The sequence below is a fragment of the Rhynchophorus ferrugineus genome, unplaced genomic scaffold (assembly GCF_030347505.1).
Source record: "Rhynchophorus ferrugineus isolate W39M unplaced genomic scaffold, kcgeb_rfMv2 rfM4, whole genome shotgun sequence".
Classification (NCBI taxonomy): Eukaryota; Metazoa; Arthropoda; class Insecta; order Coleoptera; family Curculionidae; genus Rhynchophorus; species Rhynchophorus ferrugineus.
Window position 1 is genome coordinate 51406891 of NW_027472583.1, and position 22833 is coordinate 51429723.

General features: G+C 32.6%; 2 protein-coding genes across 2 annotated transcripts; one reads left to right on the plus strand and one right to left on the minus strand.

Moving 5' to 3' along the window:
• Positions 1-93: 93 nt before the first annotated feature.
• On the plus strand, positions 94-8658 carry LOC143196080 (myrosinase 1). The gene is made up of 10 exons (XM_076403668.1): positions 94-247; positions 302-444; positions 2478-2671; positions 2725-2940; positions 4552-4672; positions 6625-6719; positions 6822-6991; positions 7046-7185; positions 8233-8354; positions 8410-8658. Exons 1-10 carry the CDS (start codon positions 207-209, stop codon positions 8641-8643), a joined length of 1476 nt encoding a protein of 491 aa, XP_076259783.1. The 5' UTR covers positions 94-206; the 3' UTR covers positions 8644-8658.
• A 3147-nt stretch (positions 8659-11805) lies between these two features.
• On the minus strand, positions 11806-21288 carry LOC143196423 (myrosinase 1). Its single transcript, XM_076404094.1, has 10 exons — positions 21131-21288; positions 18493-18726; positions 18349-18439; positions 18077-18289; positions 17904-18027; positions 16116-16210; positions 15891-16060; positions 14864-15125; positions 12005-12111; positions 11806-11947 (listed from the first exon to the last, which is right to left on the minus strand). Exons 1-10 carry the CDS (start codon positions 21172-21174, stop codon positions 11833-11835), a joined length of 1455 nt encoding a protein of 484 aa, XP_076260209.1. The 5' UTR covers positions 21175-21288; the 3' UTR covers positions 11806-11832.
• Between the last annotated feature and the right edge of the window lie 1545 nt (positions 21289-22833).

The following is a 22833-nucleotide window of genomic DNA, read 5'->3' on the forward strand; positions in this document are numbered from 1 at the left end:
AGATTAACAATATTAATTACATTTTCTAACAATAACTGTTTATTTATGTTTGTAAATAATTGAAAGCTTTTATAAAAACAATGTCCTATATCACAGAAACCACTTTACATATCAATAAACACTTCAAAATAATCGTATTTTCAAAAATACTCTTCAACTATAAAATTTCGTATATCTTTAAAAATGTTTAGATCCCTGTAGTGAACATGAAGGTACTGGTGCTGCTGAGTGTGTTTTGGCTCCCTGGGTGAGATTTAATTTAAAATGTGTATATACCTAGGATTGATTAGTTATATTATAGCATATTGGGGCAGATATCTAATAAGAAATTCCCTGAATCGTTTCAATTCGGTGCTGCTACTGCCGCTTACCAAATCGAAGGTGCTTGGGATGAAGATGGCAAAGGAGAAAGTATGTGGGATAGATTTATACATGAAGATCCAGGTAACAATTTAAATATAATAGTTTTATAATTTTTATTAATATAATTAGGTGCTTATAACAGTGCTAATTGAAAAGTCCCAGGCCTACTATATTAAAACACATTTTTTGGCAAAATTAGTTTTATTCATTCAACATAATTCCGTTCAAGGGTGATACACTGATTATAGCGACCCTCCAGCTTTTCGATACCTTGTTTTTACTACGATTTGTCCTTTGCTTCAAAATAGGCCTCATTTACGGCGATCGCCGCTTCATTCGACTATAATTTCTTCCCAGCGAGCATTCTTTTAAGATCTGAGAACGGGAAATAGTCGCTGGGGTTAGATCTGAAGAATACGGTGGATGAGGAAGCAATTGGAAGCCCACTTCATGGATTTTCTCCATCGCTTTCACTGACTTGTTACACGGTGCATTGTCTTGGTGAAGCAGCACTTTCATTTTCTTTGAATGAGGCCGTTTTCGGCGATTTCGTCCTTCAAACGGTTCAATAACGCTTTGTAATAGTCACTGTTAATAGTCCTTCCATTTTCAAGGTAGTCAATGAAAATTATTCTATGCGCATCCCAAAATACAGACGCCATAATCTTGACAGCCGACTGTTGCGTCTTCCCACGTTTTGGAGCCGGTTCATTGTGTGCAATCCACTCGGATGACTGTCGATTGGACTTCGGAGTTAAATTATAAAGCCATGTTTCATCTATTGTTACATATAGACGCAAAAACTCGGGTTTATTGTGCTAAATCATCTTCAAACACTGCACCGAATCATCAACTCGTCGTTGTTTTTCGTCGAATAATACGATGTACATATTCACTTGATATCTTTAGAGTGTCTGCTATTTTATTCACTTTTAATTTACGGTTATTCAAAATAATTTTCTGGATTTTTTTATTGTTTTTAATGTGTTCACTGCGTTCGCCGTCTTCGGTGCACATGCCACCACGTCTAAACTTAGCATACCAATCCTTGATGGTTGATATTTCTAGGGCAGTCTCCGAAAACTCGCCATCAAGCCAAGGTTTTGCTTCAACTGTATTTTTCCCTTCAAAAAGCAATATTTTATCAACACGCGAAATTCCTTTTTATCCATTTTTTCTCACAATAACAAAAGTTGCTTCACTCAAAATGCTATAATTCAGAAACTAATGATCCTACAGCTGTCAAATTTATTCACGCGTCTTTTGAAGGTTAGTGCTAACTAAAACACATATGGATGTACTTCTAGTAGCGCCATCTAAGTGTCAGGCCGGGGACTTTTCAACTGACCTGTTATGTGCTTTGATCATTTTTCACTTTCAAAAGGTATTTATTTGAGACAATTTAGTACAATAAATATTAATGAATATAGTTTCCATCACATCGTGTAACTTGTTATCAATACCTGGCTAGCATGGCGATTCCATATACATCAACATCGTGAAAGAATTATGTTGGTGTAGTATCCATTTAGCCAATTTCCCATTACATTAATATTTTGAACGATTGACCTGAACATCTTATAATCAGAAAGAGTTATATTGTGCACACCAGACGCTCGTTACTCACTATTAATAATCTTCATTACAACTATACGTTATTCAATTTGTTCAATTGACACCGGTGGACATCTTTAAAAACGACTTCATTCGATTTTAGCAGTTCATAACAAAATACCTCTTGCACATCAAACCATGTATGTTATGCTGTGCATTATAGTTTATGCTAGATATTATAGCTATGAATAATACTCCACTTTGGTGTGGATTTCCGAAATTAACTTTTGACTTTTTGCGAGTAACGCCACAAAAATATCTTTGCTTTATAACTTGGGTAACAATAAAACCGTGATTTTTGAAATGCTCTGAAATAGCATTTTGAGCTAGTTCCTACGCCAGCCATTTTTCCTAATATAAAAACTTTTCCATCGTATGTAAACACCTCGAAACATTTGATCTATCCACCAATAGATATTACTGATCAGAAAAACATTCAATCATCGAATAAAACATAATGAAACCATAATTATTAATATTTTAACACAAATCTATATTAGACAGAGTAAAAGACAGACAAAATGCTGACATAGCCTGTGATTCATACCACAAATGGAGGGAGGACATCGAACTCTTAAAGGAATTGGACGTCACTCTATACAGATTCTCCATATCTTGGCCAAGAATTTTACCTAACGGAACTCCGAACAAAATCAATCAAGCTGGCATCGATCACTATAAGACCTTCATTAAGGTAAGACTAATCTAACCGAAATGCACTGGTTGATTAAAGTTAATGCATTCCAGGCATTAAAAGAAGCAGGAATCGAACCAATAGTTACATTGTACCACTGGGATCTTCCACAACATTTATTGGAGCTGGGTGGATGGCTAAACGAGCAGATTGCTGACTATTTTGGAGAATATGCCAGGATAGCTTTCAAGAACTTTGGTGATGATGTTAAGATATGGGCCACCATTAATGAACCCAAATCTACTTGTCTAATTGGATATGGTGCAGGAGTAAGTTCAATTATCAATTTATGTAACTTTTACTACTAAATACTAGGTTTTTCAATAAGTTTGTGACATACCTTATAACTTAAAATAGTATGCTATTTTAATACTTTTGCTAAAAGATATTTTTAGAAAAGACTGCTAGCTTGAGAATTAATAAAAAAAAGGATCAATGTGTTTCTGCGGATTACAGCAGCAGTAGCAGATATTATCCTCGAACACTCGCTATTATTATTATTTATTATTACTCATAGTGGTTTTGCCCAGTGGGCAGTAAGCATTTCTTATGATTGTATTATATATCTGATAAGTAGAAAACCAATACATTAATTAATCTCCTATCTAAAATATTAACCTAATTAATCTAATTATAAATCTATATATGTTATGTCCTATAATCAGATCGAATGGTGTTAAAATTTTTGGTTTAAGCACTTCACTATCACTTCTCCCATTTTGCTGATGAGCGAACACATTGGAGTGTACTGATACTCCTTTAAAATGCTTAACATAAACATTCCGAATCACACTCGTTATGAATTCTAGAGGCATATCGCGTTATATCACTTCACTAGAGACATAGTACGGACGATTGACAATGACACGCAACATTTTGCTTTGAAACTGTTGCATGATTGCTATATTAGACTTGCTAGCAGTACCCCATATTTAGATTCTATATGACCAAATAGGCTTGAGTATTGACTCAATAACTTGTTATCTAATTATAACATGTATTTGGCCCTGATAAGCTAACACATTTAAAATAGGTCAAGTACAAGTTGATTTCGTTTAGCAAGCATGTGCTTCTTCTAGGTTAGGAGCCAGCCTAGATGCATATCAAGATATTTAGTATCCTCAGTTTGGGGAACTTGACAGTTATTGATATTAACTGACGGACATGTTCTTAAACGTAGAGTGAAAGTTTTATAGGTAGATTTTGTTTCGTTTTGTTTAATGCGCTGTCTTCAGCAACAGTTTGTATTTTATCAAGATGTGTTTGGAGGTTCTTTGGGGCTGTTATTAGATCTTCGTGAGATGTTAAAATTAGTATGCCGTTTGCATATGTTTATACCACAGTAGTGATTTATACGGTAATTATTATGGAAGTTCATCGTCTTGTTTTATAGAGCGCTAAGATTTTAGTAATTGAAAGAGTATATAAAGCATTAATTTAACCTACAACCTTGTGCGACATATTTTATCAAAAGCCTGAGATATATCCAAGAATGCAGCCTAACAATATATTTTACCATTTAGGTCCGTATTTATTTTGTTTACAATCCATGAACTTGTTTTATACTCTCGTACTTATTACGAAACCCAAACTCATGTTTTGGAATATGCATTCCCTTTTATATAATATTGTTAAGCCTCTTTATATATAATTTATCAAAAATTTACGGGATTATTAATTTCCATAACGAATTATTGGTAGCCTCATTTAGTTTTAATCTTTATGAATAAACTTATTGAATAACACTGTATATGTATTCAACAATCCAATGTAAATATGCTAATATTAGGCAACAGTTTTGCCAATCGTCATCTAAAAAATATTTAATAACATTTTATTTAACTTAACTTGTAATAACAATAACTATAAAAATGTTGTAGGATAGTCCACCAGGTTTGAAGCTGGTTGCGGACGGGGTGTATCAATGTGCCAAAGTACAGCTACTTGCTCATGCCAAGGCCTATCATATATACGATGACGAATTTAGAGCTCAACAAGGAGGTAACATTTCGAATAATCTAATTATAAAAATATTACATTGATTCATCTGAAACAAAAAATACAAAATTTAATAAGTATGATAGTTCCAGTTAAGCTTAAGACCAGGTATCATTCATTAAATTATTTATACTTTAAAAAACATCCATACACTTCTACCATTATGATGTGATGTACATTATAATGATCGAGGACACTTTTTCTTCAATCAAATCTGACGGTTTTAATATCCGCTGCTTCAACTGCATTATTTATCGAGAGTAGGAAGCCAACAACTTCTTTCCAATACCACCAAGAATTTATTACAACGGGTTTTAAAACATTTTTGTGATTTCGATCACAATCTTCCTTGAATGTGATCTACTTATCATCACCCGTGATTATTTATTTCACAAGCGGTTCCATTTCGTATATATATATATACTTCTCGATTATCCTTAGATGTATTTTACCATTTTCGGAAGTAATAAAGCAAAGCATGATGAAAACGATTTTCTGGTATATCCGTTTTCAAATATGATGAGATATATCATGGCTGCCTAGAATAAACATTACTTGAGATTGTTGTGACTTGATTATTCGAACATTCATTACTGTTTTGTGGAAGGGATTTGCACGGGAATAGAAAACACTTATTGTTATAAAACAATGTTTATTTCGATGTTGAAAACTGCATGTGGTCAACGGGAAGTCGGATATTAGGTTAGATCAATGTTATGGAGAAGTGTTAACGAAATGAAATAGTAAATACGAAATAGAGAGAAAGTCGAAGTGCTAATTATGTTATTATCGGAACAGCATGGTACAATCTTCTAGCGTTTCCAGCCTTTGAATTCGGGGAAGATGTATTTGTGGTGGCGTAAGGAGTTGTAGATCTCGCTACAGATATGTGGGTTCTATGCGATGCAACCCACACAATAACTCAGTAAAAACAAGGACCACGTGGAATTCTTTGTTTACAGACAATGGTCCGGCACGACACAAGGGGTACTCCTTCTGACAGCGGAAAAATGAGAAAGATAGTTTTTCGAGGGTTGCAATTTGGATTTATACCTGGCCGAATGCGATGGTGCCAATTACACCAGTTGGCAATCGGCCAGTGTAAAGTATAAGAAGAAGAAATACCCTTCGCTGTTGTCGGTTTTACTTTTGGGCTTTGCGCGTTGTACAGTATGGCTGGTTGTCTAAGCCGCCACAGATATCCGACTTTGGAGCCATCTATTGGGAAAAAATGAAAATTAGTATTTTGCCAAACATATATTATATAGCCTTCACCATATTGTCACATTCATATAAAAATATTGAACAAAATTAAAATTTAACCCTGTAATAAAATGAAAATATTAATGATATTCTTAAATTATTAACACTATATATACTTATTATATAATTCTGCTTGCTGTAATTTCTACATGAGATGGACAAAATGGAATGAACACCTAATAAGGCATTGAGCCAGAATTTGATTTTAAATTAGCTGAAATTCTTCGCAGGATAGATTCGTAGTGTGTCTGAATACTTTCGGTTGGACTGTTCTCTCATATTTTAACCTAAACCTGCAACAATTGAAAAAAATGTGAAAAAATTTCTTCCAAAAATCTAAAACTCACTACCCATAATATTTCCATTATAATGAGGTCTGGTAACTTTGTTGTGCAGGGAAGAAGTTTGATGATATTCTGATACCCACCGAAACAAGACAACCTTTTTTCCTTCGTGTTTGGGAGCATCATCATCATGGTAGTTTTTGGCAGAAATATGTTATTCATATAGAACTTTACCATTAAGAATATCGGGATATTCATGCGAAATTATGTAGATGATTATTTATCGAACCATACTCTATATACACTACAAAACTGTTGATAGTGAATTAATTAGAATGTAAGAAATTATAATACAGAATTTTTTGGATTTTTTAATCCGGCAAAATTAACGTCAAATTAAAATTATAGGAAGAATTAGTTTGGTTCTGGATACCACATACAACGAACCAGCATCTGACAGTGATGCCGATAAATTCGGAGCTGAGCTAGAAACAGAATTCAACGTATGTATCAGATATATCAATTTTTATGAATTTTGATTGTACTAAGTTTGTAAAACGACAATTAAGTTCTAAGATACTCTAATTCACGCTTTTTCATTTTAGTTGGGTTGGTATGCCAATCCAGTGTATATCGGTGACTGGCCCGAATTGATGAAAACTAGAATAGCCAACAGAAGTCGACAAGAAGGTTATTCTTTCAGTAGATTACCGGAATTCACAGCAGAACAGTTAAAATATGTTAATGGTACTTTCGACTACTTTGGTTTGAACATGTGCGTAGTGAGTATATATAAGTAAATAATTGTTACGATATAATCAAATTGTAGGTACACCGGTTTAACTGCACAATATACTGGCGAGTTTGATATTGGTGAGCCAAATTACTATCTAGACAAAGGTACGAGTACTTCACACGGAGCTGATTGGACACCATCATCAGTCAGTTGGTTGTATTCCTATCCTGTTGGTAAGTTTTGCATTTGTTATTTTAGTTATATATTGAGTAGTAAAGTAATCTACCAGGTACCATTAAATATGATATAAATTAAATATTGTATACGGTGTGTGAGAGGGTTTTGACTATTTATACAATATAACAAGGAACAAATATGACAGGAGTCGCAATAAAACAATTAATATTAATGAGAATCTAATCATAAATAAGCAAGAAGTTGTAAATACTTAATTTTATTACGTTTTATAACCTTTCATAGATATGCTTCGACTCCCAGCGTACTTAACAGATGTAGTGCCTTTTGAATACCACTTAATCACATCGGCGTAGCATTGTTGGCTAGCACACGGTTCTGAAATCAGTTTAGAGTAGCTGCCAAACCAACGCCCTTCTTTCCACAGAGTATCGACAGAAATGTTGCCTATTTGTAGAAAATTATGAAAAATATGTTGATTAATATATATTGAATAAATTTTTCTCAATAAATGCGTTTTTAAAGTTAAAAAATTATCAGATGTGTTCTAATGAATATAGCCAACACTTAATAGTACCGTCTGCTACAGATACATTTCTATTCTTAAACCTTATTTTTTTTTATTCAATATGCAGTCTGGTTACTGGCGTGAGTGGGATTATTTTCCTTGTCGGATTTTACACTCTTATCTAGGACAATCACAAATATTAATGAATCATAATCATAAATAATTGTAAGTGGACGGCCCTGTCGCCTTTACCACTGCGCCACGCAAGCCGACACCAATTTATTTTACATTCAACCTTTTCTACACCATCTAAATGGTCTTAACACACCTTGTAATTTTTCTGTTGTGATTTATTTATATGATAAAATTATTATATATCTGTTGTAGTAACCTCTGTGTATTCTGCGCATTACAAAAACTTAACAACCAGAAATCTAATACTCACTACCAACTCCTTTAAAACAGATTTTTATAAATCTAATTTAATAAATATTTATTTCAAAAATGCTTTAGATTCTTATTTTAACTGGAATGTTGATTTAACAGGAATTACTAAATTAAAGAATATATTTTACAGGAATGAGAAAGTTGCTAAATCTCGTTTGGAACAAATACAATCCTGGCACCATCTACGTCACCGAAAATGGATGGGCCTCTGATGGTAGCCTCAACGACCAAGGACGCATCGATTACCTTCAGGTAAATTAATGTAATATATTTATAATATACAATATTTATTTATTATTATTTACAGGCATACTTAAGTAATTTGTTAGACGCAATCCTGGAGGATGGTGTGAACGTAGCCGGATACACGACTTGGAGTTTGATGGACAATTTTGAATGGACCGAGGGTTATACTCAAAAATTTGGAATCATCCATGTGGATTTCGATAGCCCTAACCGTACCAGGACGTTCAAAGAGTCGGGAAGATGGTACCAGAAGGTGGTGGCTACTCGATGTTTGATTGACAGTTGTGATGAATAAATTTTAATATATAAATTAGGCTATTTAATTTATTGTGGTAAATGCATTAAAGCTTCCCAACGAATATCTCCCAAATCTTGCTGAATCACTGAAAGTATGTGATCTGAAAACTGATCGCGTCTCTTATTGAGCAATTCTAACTATTTTTAAGAGGGTATTTTGGTCTAGAGGCATGGACTTAATGCATTTTTTCAATTCAACTGCATTTATTTCTGCACCATGACAATCCGTTTTAAAACAAGAAGCTTCTGTGTTGTCTATGTATAAGACTACTATTATATTTTTAATGGGAGAGCTACAATTTGTGGGTAAAACTCCCATCGCTCTACATGAATCTACTCCTGAGACTGGGGATGTCATATCTCTTGAGTCTCACGTGCCCTTATCCTCCTATTCCTCTGTCAGCTTGTGTATATATTTATTATTAGTTGCGAAAGTCTTCACTGATAATTTTTAATTTTGTTATTTGAATTTATTATTTCCTGCCTTACTTAGATGTTTCTCAAAACCTTACTCTGAAACCTTTCCAATATTTTCTATTGCTGTTGCTTATTGTACCCCATAACAGTGTGTGCCAAATTTCTATGTTTGTCAAATTGTATCTGCTGAACACAAAAACTTACGTACCATATGAAAGTTATGATACATTAAAGTACTCTAAACAAATAAAGATATTATGGACATTTTAAATCCTAATTATATATTTATATTATTAAATTTATTAAGGAAATAATAATAATATTTACAACTAATCAATATAGCTCAAGTTTAAGTGGTTATTAGGATAAATTATCGATATATTCTGAAAGAAATGGACGAAATATGAACTTTTCCTAATAATAACTTTGTGAACAATAGAATCTTCTTTCATTACAAACCAACAGTAATCTATTAACATTATATTTTAACATTATATGTTCCTTGATAACACTCTTATATCTCTAATACTAATACTATGACTTATATTTTATTAATTAATGCATGCTTGAATTATAAAAATACAAAGAGCATATATTACAACAAAATAATGCCACAGATTATATAATTTATAAAATTAAATTTTAAATATATGCTCTATATAAAATTAAAGTACAATTATTCCAAATAAAATCACCTGTATCATACCCATTAAAACTCTAATATAAAGATACAAACTGTCTAGAATAACTACCTATATAAATCTTTATATATTAGCAAATATGTTATCAGCAGCATTAGCTAATTAAAAACTTACTTAATTTTATTGTCGTTAAAAACCTTATCAATATTAATTATTACACACTTATCAATACATTTTATAACATAAAACATGGTTAAGTATAGGCCAGTGTATTAAAATATATATTGACACCATATTATAAGCTAAATTATAATATATACTTATTTTATTTATTGCATTCACCATAGAAACCACATATAAACCATTGATATTAATATTAATTATTATTAAGCAATAAATGACGAGAGTATCCATAAATAATGTTCATAATGTTAATGTATCCATACGTTAGAGTTGCCGTCTCTTGTGTTCGCCAATACTAAGTATCACTTCCTTGTTCTACCCCTTATCTCAATAACTATAATCAATTTTTTATTTATATTAGCTAGTTGTATATTGATATATTTTCTTATGAATTTCTTATTATTATATTATGAAGAAGACAACAATTAAGCGCAATATTTCACGTCTTTTTCTTGTTTCCTGATTATCGAATTTTATGTACCCTTCCTACTGTACTATTGATATCTCCCAGAAAGCAAGGAAAACTGAGCTAGATTAAAGTAAGTAATATTAAACAGATTATGAATAACATAGGGAGAAGAATTGCCTTTTCCTTATATATTTTCTGGAGATTTTTTATCCTCTATGGAGTCTTCAATGAAAGGCTAATAATATTAAATTAATAATGCGGCGTCTATCATAAATCTAACAAATCACTGCACAATTCAAGTGTTAATTTCAAAGTTACTTTCAAAACAAATCGATTAACATCAGTTGAATGAAATTAATTTAAAATATTAATTGATTAAAGTTTACGGTGAAAGTTTTGGTACTTATAACCATAAATAATATACTATGATAACGCTAAGAGAGAGATCACAAGGAAGCAGAACATGTCAAGTGTTCATCCATATTTTATTAAAACAGGTAATAATCTTAAGGGGTCACACGATTTTAAAGAAATCCGGCCGGTGATAAATATTGTTTAAATAATTTTCAATACGAATAAGCAATGTAGAAGTGATATCTTGAACTGTCTAAATATACCTGTTTTACCATCTGGCCAAGTTATCACATACAAATTAATATTGCATTAAGTGCATATAAACTGGAATAATATAAAATACATATTTTTTTAAATAAATATTTTTTTATCATCCTTTTAATCAAAAGATAAGGTTATACTGCAAATAAATACTTAATATAAAATAACAAACAACAAAAAGGAATTTTTAAATTCTTCAATAAGTTGATGAAGCAACATCTATTTGTCAACAATAATTTCTTATAATTTTGTATAACAAATTATTGTATCAATTTTCATATTTCGTTTTTATAAGAACAGAACCACAATTTGATTTTGGTCGATCAACTAATTATAGGTTAAATATGTAATAATAAAGGTGGCAGGCGTCACTGTCTACTACTCAATTATGTGGGGTTCATATTATTTAATCTATCTCCAATATATTTTTAAATATTTTAAAGTCTCCTTTTACCAACTAGGGGTTGATCTGTAGTGGACCTACGTTTAACTTGGGCTCCGAACCACGGTCCTCGGCATTGAGCCAACCGACTGGCGAGTGATCTTAGAAATCATCCCAGTAGTCATACGGTCTTACTTACTGGTTACTGGCGTGATTGGAATCATTTTCCTTGTCGGATTTTACACTCTTGCCTAGGGCAATCACAAATATTAAACAATCACAAATATAAATTTACGCCCAGCATGCTCCAGCAGGATTCGAACCCACGGCTATCGCAATAGTAGGAGTGTCCTATCGCCTTTACCACTGCACCACCACCTATTTGTTGATTTTGATCAGATGATTTGAACAACAGTCGGAGGAACGTCCCTATATTAACATTATTCTTAAGTGTTGTACTTTATAACCGCTTTATCTCAGGGGAAGAATGTAAGTCGTAAAAAAACCAAATGATATAAAGCATTAATTTATTGATTTCACTTAGTCTACAATCTCTTTAGCGGCTGCCACACGCTTATACCACTCAGCAGAGCTCTTCAATGTTCTAGTTCTGTTCGGGCTATCAAAATCGACTTGTACAATACCGAATTTTTGTCTATAATTAAATGTGATTAATTCTAACTATTATATGAACCAATATATTAAAGCTTACGTGTATCCTTGATTCCATTCAAAGTTATCCATCAAACTCCAGGTGGTGTAAGCGATGACATTGATGCTATCTTCAACAATAGCGTCCAGTACATTACTCAAATATCCCTAAAATTTATATAAAATAAGCATTATTTAATTACTTATTATATAACTCTAAATTTATGATTCGTTTAAATCTAAATCGCTGGTACCTACGATATCCATACTTATATATGGACTGCAACCTGTGGCAAAGAAAGCTGTATCATCTGCATAAAATGCTGTGTGGGAATGTTTGTAGAGTGGAAAATCAGCCATGTAAAGGTTGAACAGGACAGGATCTAATGGGGCACATTGAGGGACTCCTACGGAGGTCTGTTTTCGAGAGGAGGCGACATCATCGATCCTCACTTGAGAGGATCCACCGTACAAGTATGAATCTATCAAGGAGATTAGGTCATTCGATAGACCAAGCGGTTTAGCTTTGAATATTAGACCATTGTGTTATACGTGATCGAAAGCTTTGGAAACATCTAGAAAGATGGCTCCAGTTTCTCGGTCTTTTCTTAATGCCTCGTAGATCGTTTCTGCGATGTGAGCAGATTAATGAAGGCTTGAATATTTGGCACGGAAACCGAATTGTTCGTTCGGGTCTATGTGGTGTGCCTGTGTGAAACTGTTTAAACCGTGTAATATCGCTTTTTCCGCAACTGTGGAAAGTGAACTGATTAGACTGATGGGCCTATACTCAGATGGGTCGGATTTGTATTTTCGAATAACAGCGACAAGCCCATGTTTCCAATTCTTTGGTAAATGCTTTAACCTCAGGATGGAGTTGATGATACTAACAAGCTCTAATACTTGATTGCTAGCGAGGTTTTTCAGACGGTTTACTATTATACCATCTGTGCCTGGAGATTCTTAGAAGACAGACATTTTATCGAGAGCTGAAGATCTCTGGGAGAGGCAACGCTCTTTAGATTCACTGATTGGAAGTGTTTCCTCTTCAGAGAGGGGATAGTGTCGTTTATAATGGATAACGTCTATTGAGGTGGGCCAAGAGATGGATTGCATTTCTTTTGGTTTTTGAATGAATTAGCGAGAAGGTCGGCTTTTCCTGGGTTTGTTACGGCGAGGTCCGTGGAGAAATCCTCCTTTAGAGGAGGGAATGCGTTCAAATTTTCCCCATTACGCCCTTGGCGGCACGCCGGTAGACATAAGGGGTAGTGGGGTTGCCTAGACTTTGAAGAAATGATGCCCATTTCCTCTCGTTCCATGCTTTAACCCTGTCTCTGACTTCTCTGATTGCGCACTGTGCCACTCTTAGGATCAGAGTGGTACAAGCTCACAATAAATGAAGAATAATTGTTCCGGTGCTCCAAAGAGGATGGTGTGCATTGAAGTCTAACTTATTAAATGCAAATTTGGGTGTTATATAAGGACACCAAACCGGCTAGCAATCTAATATTGTTAAAACTGCTTATCACTACATGCCCATCGAAGAACAGTTTATTTACGATGAGCAGGAAATCAGAAGCCTAACCTAATTTTATTTTGGGAAATACATACTAATCTATTTAATTCGCACAAATCTCACTAGAATATTGTTTCAATGTACAATTGCACGAGACAACATAAGATAAATTAATTTCTAATAAAACCTGAACTAATCGGGATAGGCGACAATGGAGACTTAATTCTCAATAACAGATCAATTGAAAAATCCCCGGCCTGACACATAGATGGCGCTACTAGAATTAAAGCTATTTCTTTTTTAGTTAGCGCTAACTCTCAAAAGATACGTGTATATATTTCACAGCTATTGGATTATTAGTTCGTGAAATATAGCAAATTGAGTAAAGGAACTTTTGTTATTGTGAAAAAAAGGATAAAAAGGAATTTCGCGTGTTGATAAATTATTGGTTTCTGAAGGAAAGAAATACAGTTGAAGCAAAAACTTAGCTTGATGTCGAGTTTTCGGACATTGCCCCAGGAAAATCAACCATCAAAGATTGGTATGCTAAGCTTAGACGTGGTGAAATGAGCACCGAAGTCGGTGAACGCATTGGACGTCCAAAAGAGGTTACCGACGAAGACATTAAAAAAATCCACAAAATGATTTTGAATGACTATGAATTGAAATTGAATAAAATAACAGGCACTCTATCAACTGAACGTGTACATCATATCATTTACGAATATTTGGGTATAACAAAGCTCTGTGCAAAGTAGGTACCGCGCGAGCTCACTTTTGACCAAAAACAACGACGAGTTGATCATTCGAAGCAGTGTTTGAAAATGATCCTGCATGAAACCCGAGTTTTTGCGTCGATATGTAACAATGGATGAAACATGGCTCCATTATTTCTCTCCGAAGTCGGAGAGACAGTCATCCGAGTGAACTGCACATGACGAACCCGCTCCAAAGCGTGGGAAAACGCAACAGTCGGCTGGCAAATTTATAGCGTCTGTATTTTGAGATGCGCATAGAATAATTTTCATTTACTACCTTAAAAAGGGAAGGACCATCAACAGCCACTATTACATAGCGTTATTGGACAGTTTGAGGGACGAAATCGCCGAAAAACGGCCGCATTTGAAGAAACAGGCAGTGCTGCTTCCCCAAGACAATGCACCGTGTCACAAGTCAATGAAAATGGCGACAAAAATGCAAGAATTATGTTGAATAAAAAAAAATTTGCCAAAAAATGTTTTTTACTATGATAGGCCGGGGACTTTTCAATTGACCTCTTATGAATTATAAATGACTTTTTACATGTTAGAAATGAAAAGCGTGCGTGAAAAGCAAGCGTCTTTCATATTCCCAACTAGTATAAAAGTTAATAGGAGAAATTAGTAATAGAAAGACTACAATTACCTTCAGATATGTAACGCGTCCTTGATCATTCAGTTCACCATTATCTGACCATCCATTCTCCGTGATAACAATTTCGCCTGGATTGTATTTCTCATTTACATAGTTTAAAACATTTCTGATACCAGGTGGGTCGAGGTTTAACCATTCAGAAGCACTGTGTGCCCAAGAGGGATCCGCGGTCGAATTGTAAGCTAAGTCTTGTTCCAAGGAAGGTGAATCAAAGGATTCGTCGGCTAGGGCCTCTACCAGATAACTGGTGTACCTATACAATAAAAATTTGTCGATTATTTTCATTGTCGTCCATGTGTTCGTTATTAGGTGCTTGCATGTATTTTGACCTTTTCCTAATTTGAAATTTTGTTCAATTAACGTCCGTAGAGATTTGCGGCAAAAGCTTCATTTGGTGTCAGAATATTCGTACTGGTATATTCGGCTAATTAGGGGTAGCTACTTTGAATATTTTCATCGTATATGAATGCCTGCAAACAATTGGTTCTCCAAATGCTAAGCTATCTGAAAGTTTTTCAAAGTGTTTCAGAGTTTATAATATAAGTCTTGAATAATAATTGTATTCGAATTAGTTGGGTTGTCAAAACCGTTCGTTGTCATATCGAATGTAAAGGGGCAAATCAAGCAACAAAAGAATTAATGAATATATTAAAAATTGAACGTCTTATGAATAGCGCCTGTATACATTGAGTAACTCTATATCAGTAGATGTAAAACTGATATTTTATATAGAGAAATTTAAGATCATCGAGTTTAAGAATTATCTTAGGTTGCTTAATATTTGTTTACATTAATGTTTTTTATTTGCAGCAATATGTATCGCTGATCAAAATACATGGAAGCACCTGGTATAAACGATTATCTATAAGCCACCATATTGCACAGGTATAAGTATTAGCTAGCGAAAGACCTAGCAAAATAATTTCAAATTTACAAGACAGTCAGTTGATTTTATTAATTTACAAGAAGAGATGTATTAAAGAAGAGAAAAAGAAAGCCCGTAACAAACACTACCTACATGTTCAATCCATAGTAATCAGATGTTCCGTTAATATACTGTTTTTCTTCCTCTGTAAATGTTGGAAGCCTAGAGAAAGAATATCCCTCCTTCTTACTCCTGTAGGCTACTCTATCTATTACCACTTGAGGCCAATCGCCATTATAAATAGGATTGGCGTATAATCCACACTGAAAAAGATTTTCTTAGTATTGATTATTGATACTCTCTATCACAATTACTTACTCCAAACTCCATTGCTCTTGTCTGAGCTTCGATATCTTCACTGTTGTTCGACTTGGGATAAAACCAAAAGCAGACGTTGTTAAATCCAACCTTACCTAAAATCGAATATGTTTAGTGTAAAGTTAAATTTTAATCAACTGTAATAATTTGGTATTAGTCTGTTGAATTGTTTTACAAAAAATGTATTTTAATAGTATATTGGACCTGGTAAGTGGTACATTTCAAAAATTCTTAATATCCAAATGACGTCGTGAGTGAGTCGAAAAAGGAGAAAAAAGGAATGAGGTCTAATATATTGAGGCAGTAGCTAAATAGCATCAAGAGGTATGTATGTTGAAGCTATAAGTAGTCTTAATTTATTTAATAAATATAAAATGATTTATTTAATCGTTTCACATATTTTTGATTATAGGATTAAAGACTCTGTTACAACTATTAAAACTATTAAAACCAACAAATAATCACAACAATTTTGACTATAGAAACGCCCGAAATATATCAAAACAAAAAAAAGCATGTCATATAAATAATGCGAAAGTCTGAAATTTTAGACATCTTAACAGTTCATGCATCAAATGGAGAGGAAATGTCTACCACACGAGTTCATGGAAAATTCCATTTTAAACAATGTCAAAATTGCGGTTTTATTTTTTGCAAAATAAAAATGGGAAGATTTTTTCAATAACGTATTCTGATTTCAATAGCGATGAAAAGTGCATCTACTACGATAATACCTAGAGTAAAAGGTCATGGGCTAGCCCACATCGTCAACAAAGAATAATATTAACGACCAAAAAGTTTTACTATGCATATTTTGGGATCACCAAGGTGTAATGTGTTAAGAGCTGCTATAATAGAACGAAATTGTTACTGCCGATATCTACCGACTTTAATTGAACAATTTAAATCACACATTGTTGCAAAAACAGTAATACGCAAAAATTAAACAAAACATTATGTGTTTTAATATATGCTAAGGATACACTATTAAAGCTCGAATGGGAATTTCAAATTCTCAATAATTCGAAGAAGCCTGAAAATTGTATCAATTGCAAACATAAAACAAATCATCGCTATGTTGGTAGACCAATGTTTTACAAGTAATTGTTCTACAAGGTAGTGTCTTTTCCACCATTTCCATATCCATTTCTATATCTGCTCTATATTGCTGATATCCCAACAACAAAAGAAACATTATCTGGAACATTTGCTGACGACACAGTTATAATGGCAAAAGATTACAAGATCTACAAATGGACTAGAAACTGGAAAATACAGCTTCAGATACCTCGGAATATAACTTGATGGTAGGTTAGACTGGAAACATCATACGAGATAAAAATTAGACTCAAAGTCAAGCAACTGTACCGGTTAGTGGAAAAATACTCTCAACTTGACCTAAAATCAAAGAGTTGTTATTGAATCACAGCAAGGTGGAAGCAATACAGCTACTGGAGAACACGCAAGACATCCAAAGATTGAAGCGAACCAAACCACACGAACTAGTTTAGTGTATAAATGTATTTTTAACTTTAGCTTAAATAGATTACTTTTATTCTAATATTGCAAATACATACTGATGTATTAATCCCGTACATGCCTTGCTTATCTATTAACGCAAGTATAACAGAACAGTACTAATAAATTTATTAGTAAATTAAGATTGTACGAAGCATATTGAATATAAGATGTAATTAATAAAAAAAGGGTTCAGTTCGAAAGCCTTTTAGGATAAGTTAGTCTTCCATTATTTTCTTTTTTATTCATTAAATTTTTCATTATACTTACCACCTTGTTTGGATCTAAATTCATCGTTATAGATATGCCAAGCTTTGGCATGTGCCAAAACATGAACGTAAGCACATTGATAGATTCCCTCCCCTGATAAAGGCAACCCTGGAGCGAGATCTCCCTAAAACACATTACTCAAACATATGACATACCTACTATATTCTACATACAGTTTCATATCCATGAACACACGTTGTTCCAGGTTCATTCAAGGGCAACCAATATTTTACTTGATCACCAAAAAGTTCGAAGCAAATTCGAGCGTAATCGCCAAAGTAGTCAGCTATACGTGGATTCAACCATCCTCCAAGTTCGGCAAGATGTTGCGGAAGGTCCCAGTGGTAGAGTGTTACTAGTGGTTCTATACCAGCATCCTTGAGCTCCTACACGTAAAGATTATTTATAATTAGTACCTAAAAGTTTATTATAGGATCAAGTTTACCTTGATTAAGTTACGGTAATAATCAACGCCAGCTTGATTAATCTCAGTGGGAATACCTTTAGGAAGAATTCGTGGCCACGATATTGAGAACCTATAAGTTGGCGTTTGATGAAAAACAAACTTTTTCGGTAAATTAATGCCTACCTATAGACCTTGAGTCCCAATTGCTTAAGAATGGCGACGTCTTCTTTATATTTATTATAGGAATCACAGGCAACATCGCCGGTATCATTATTTTTGATTTTACCAGGTGTGTGAGCGAATACATCCCACATACTCAGACCTTTACCATCGGCATCCCATCCTCCTTCGATCTGGTATGATGCTCCAGCGGCACCGAAAAGGAAATTTTCTGGAAATTGTTTGGCTGACAAACAACTGAAAATAATGTCAGCAATTGAATCCAGTTATATTAATCAAGTTCTTTAACATTTAACACAAATTAAACAAAATTTAACCCAGTGAAAAGTCATCATTAATAAACGTATTAAGTTAGTTACAAAGTTAATTAACATCAAACAACGCTTTTTTTTTAATTAACATCAGTTCGAAAGTAATGAAAAAATACTAAAAATGGTAGTAGTTATTCAATACTCTTGGCATATTTACTCGCTGAGTATTCTCCAAATATACATGAACAATAATCAAAACAGTTATCTATAAATACTCAATATTCAAAACTCAAAAATTACTAAGATCCTATTTCTTATCAGTTAGGCGAATAAAAAATGTTAAAGATTAATATGCATCTATAGATATAACTAACTCAAAAGTTATATTATCATTATTATATATAATTTATATTCAATACCATGCTAAAGTACCAATAAGAATACTATCCTTTAAATAATTAGGACAGTTTTTAAATGAGAAAATCGACTCGCAATATACTCTTTTGTTTTGTGCTGCATTATTATAAATAAGACTACTATCCAATCACTATTGTCAAATTATTTAAAAAATATCTACTAAAAATGATAAAAACCAATCATCGATGAAAAATATCTTATTCCGGATTATCAATTTGGTTTCAAGAAACAATATACCACCATTGATCAGGTGCACAAAATATAACATACCAAGGACATAGAAAAATAACGAAGAAAATAAAATACTTATTCCGCAATATTTTTAGGTGCTGCTCAAGTTTGACGTGAAAGTTTAAAGCATAACATTAAAATTCCTCTCCTTGACTAATATTCAAACATTTACAGTTTCATAACATTCAGTCATATTATAGCATGTCATATAAACCTGACCAATATTTGAGATTTAAACAAGGAGATACCTATTCTAACTTAAGGATAAAACCTACAAGTATGACACAGGGAAGCGTATTGGGAACAATCCTTTCTAATTTGTACACTACATCTCAGTTGCACACTGGAGAAGAATCTACCGGCCATTGGTGATAACTATTGCCGAAATACAATGCTGGGCAGAAAAATAGCGTTTCCGTTCCGTTCCAGGAAATTAAGTCCAGCAACAAAAGAATCAAGCATATATATATATATATATATATATATATATATATATATATATATATATATATATATATATATATATATATATATATATATATAAATCAATAAGTAATCCCGTATGGAAACCCAACAAGCTGAAGTAAAACAAAATGTACTGGTTATTGGGTAAATATTCAACATTGTCAGTATATAATAAGGTTTTGCTTTATCAAAATATCTTGAAATATTATTATTAAAAAATTTTAAAGCAAGATACTGCGAGGTATTGTTGACGCTCCATGGTACATTCGTAATGACAATCGAAATAAGGACTTCAAAAATTCTTCCCGAAACATGAACAGAGGCATCATCAATGTTTAGGTTCTCCAGTTCCTAGATAATGATGGCTTAATAAGAATATCGAAGAACTTAAAATCATTTGATAAGGTTCTGTGAATTAGTAAAATTCAGTGCATATTAATAACAGTGACATAGGTGTTAAGGCCAAAGTTTGAATCCTGGAATAGGTATTTTGTAATTTTAAAACCATAGAAAATTAGGACAAAAATAAATAGCTTATTAGTGTTAGTATAACTAAACTCTAAATACTAGGAATTAGGAGTATTTAATGAAAATTGGTAATATTTAAAAAAGCATTGCCTGGAGATCAAAAAAGAAAATTCTTCTGAACAACTCCTATGGGATGTGGAGAAGACACTCAAGTAAACAAGTACTAATTACTAATTTGGAAAAGAAGCAGGATTTAACAAGTCAAGTAATATTCATAGGTTTAAAGTGGTGCCTTTGAACAAAGGGAAATATTGCAATTAAAAGTATGATTAAGTTTTATTTAAAGTTTTAATTGGTTCATCCACCAGATAGTAACAACAATGTTCAGCTCCAGGAAGAAAATTGAATATAAATGTTACTAACCTCTCATGATATCTACAGAAGTGTATTAGCTATTGAATAAACATTCTCTCTGATGATGATGAAGATATCATTAAATATATTCGATTAAATCAAATTTTACTAATTCTCATTTAGTAATTTATACAATATATTAATTAATTTACTAACATACTAATACTAATTAACATTAATTGATGTTTTCTTCAGTATAAGTCCATATATAACAAATGTGTTTTTTATCTTATATATTAATAATCATTGAATTATTATTTCTCAAAAAGACTTTTACAATATTTGAATTATTCCCTACCCTAATACAATTATTTTATAAAATTCGCCTAATTTCCAGTAAAATACAACATTACTATATAAAATTAAAACGAATTTACTGTCTAAATATTTCTTACCCAACAATAACTCCGAAGAAAACTAACACCTTTAAAGCACCCATTAGAATTCTAAATATCGATACAACTGAGTAGAACAATTAATTAAAAAAGTCTTTTATATATATTATCGAATATGTTATCAACCAATAAATAACACATTATTTTACTTTATCGTTAAAATTGTTATCAATATTATTATGCAATTGAAAATAAAATTAATGGCACAAACACATTCCTTAGCTAAAAGATCTCTACGAGTATAATAAAAATCTATTGTATTTAAGTACTTATTTGGTGACATCATTCTATATGGTAAATTATTATACATACTTGTTCTATTGTATTTATACTTACAGGGTACACCACATATAAAAACATTATTATGAATATTAACATGAAAAATATAGTATGTAGTTTTTTTAAATACTTTTACTTATATCTAACTTTTTACTTATATGTAACATAGGGCGTCTATCTGTATAATACCTCCATAAAAGCATTTGTTTCAAGGTTGCCAATGGCAATTTATTAAATTCTCCAATAATACTATTAGCATTATATTAGGTCATAACATAATGATTTTTTTAGATTAATGGTAACCTTGATAACTTTGATAACTTTGATTACTTCTTTCTTCGAATTTTCACATTCTATGTCCGGGTAATTACACTCAGTATCAGTTTCGGTTTGTCTGGTAGCTTTACTAGAGGGTTATCTGGATGCATGGTGTGACAAAAACTATATCCTCTAAATTTTATAAAAGATTCTTTTGTCAAATGGTGTTCAGATGTTAGACGAATATCTATTTCTTGTATTTCTAGGAATACTTGTAGGTTAGCATGATATTAGATTCCATTAGCATTTCAAATTACTGTTCGAATGTATTTATTTGCCATTTCTACTCCTCGAGATCATAGGCATAATTTTTCCTGTTTTTCTAACTTTACTATAAGTTTTAATAGCAATTCATTGGTGGTTGTTCCTTCTTCCTTTGTTTATTTTTGGTTATATTGATTGATATATTTTCGGTCATGTATTTCTTTTGGTTTAGCTTGAGTGACTTTGTTTCTACTCTCTTGTAGTATTTTTGCAACTACATATTCTCTGTGTCTTACTGGATGCTATTCATTGCAATTTGCTTTACCTTTTTTAGGTTTTTTATACCCTGAATTGATTTGTTTGTCTGGAAATTTTACACAGTTAGAGTCTCTTTTATAGAATTTATGTACGTGTCCATGAAATTAGCATATTTTGCATTACGGTACTAATTTAGATTTTTTAAGTGGTTCGATTTTTATTTCAATCCACAGAATACTTTAGATACAAAAAATTGTTTTTTCACCTGTTACGTCTGTTCTTCATTTTCTATAATTTAAAAATACTCCGACGAAGATTGTGTTGGACTACTTGCTTCCCTTTTTTTATTTTTAACAGTTAACCAGTCTACTTCTCTATTATTCTTCTTCATCTGTTTAATATGTTAGGGGTGGCTTGCTTTTTTTATTTCGCTTGTTTATCGTTGATAGTGTTAAAACTGTCACTGTTGTGAGTCTTTTTAACACCGCATTATTATTTCGTTTTAATTACTATCTCTCCGAAAATGTCTTTACGGAAACAATGATGGCAGAGTGGGGAATTCCCCACAAGTTGGTAACACTGATAAGTTTATTATGTTTCTTTGGGTTTCTTATTGTAACTATTATCACGCAATGTTCAACTAC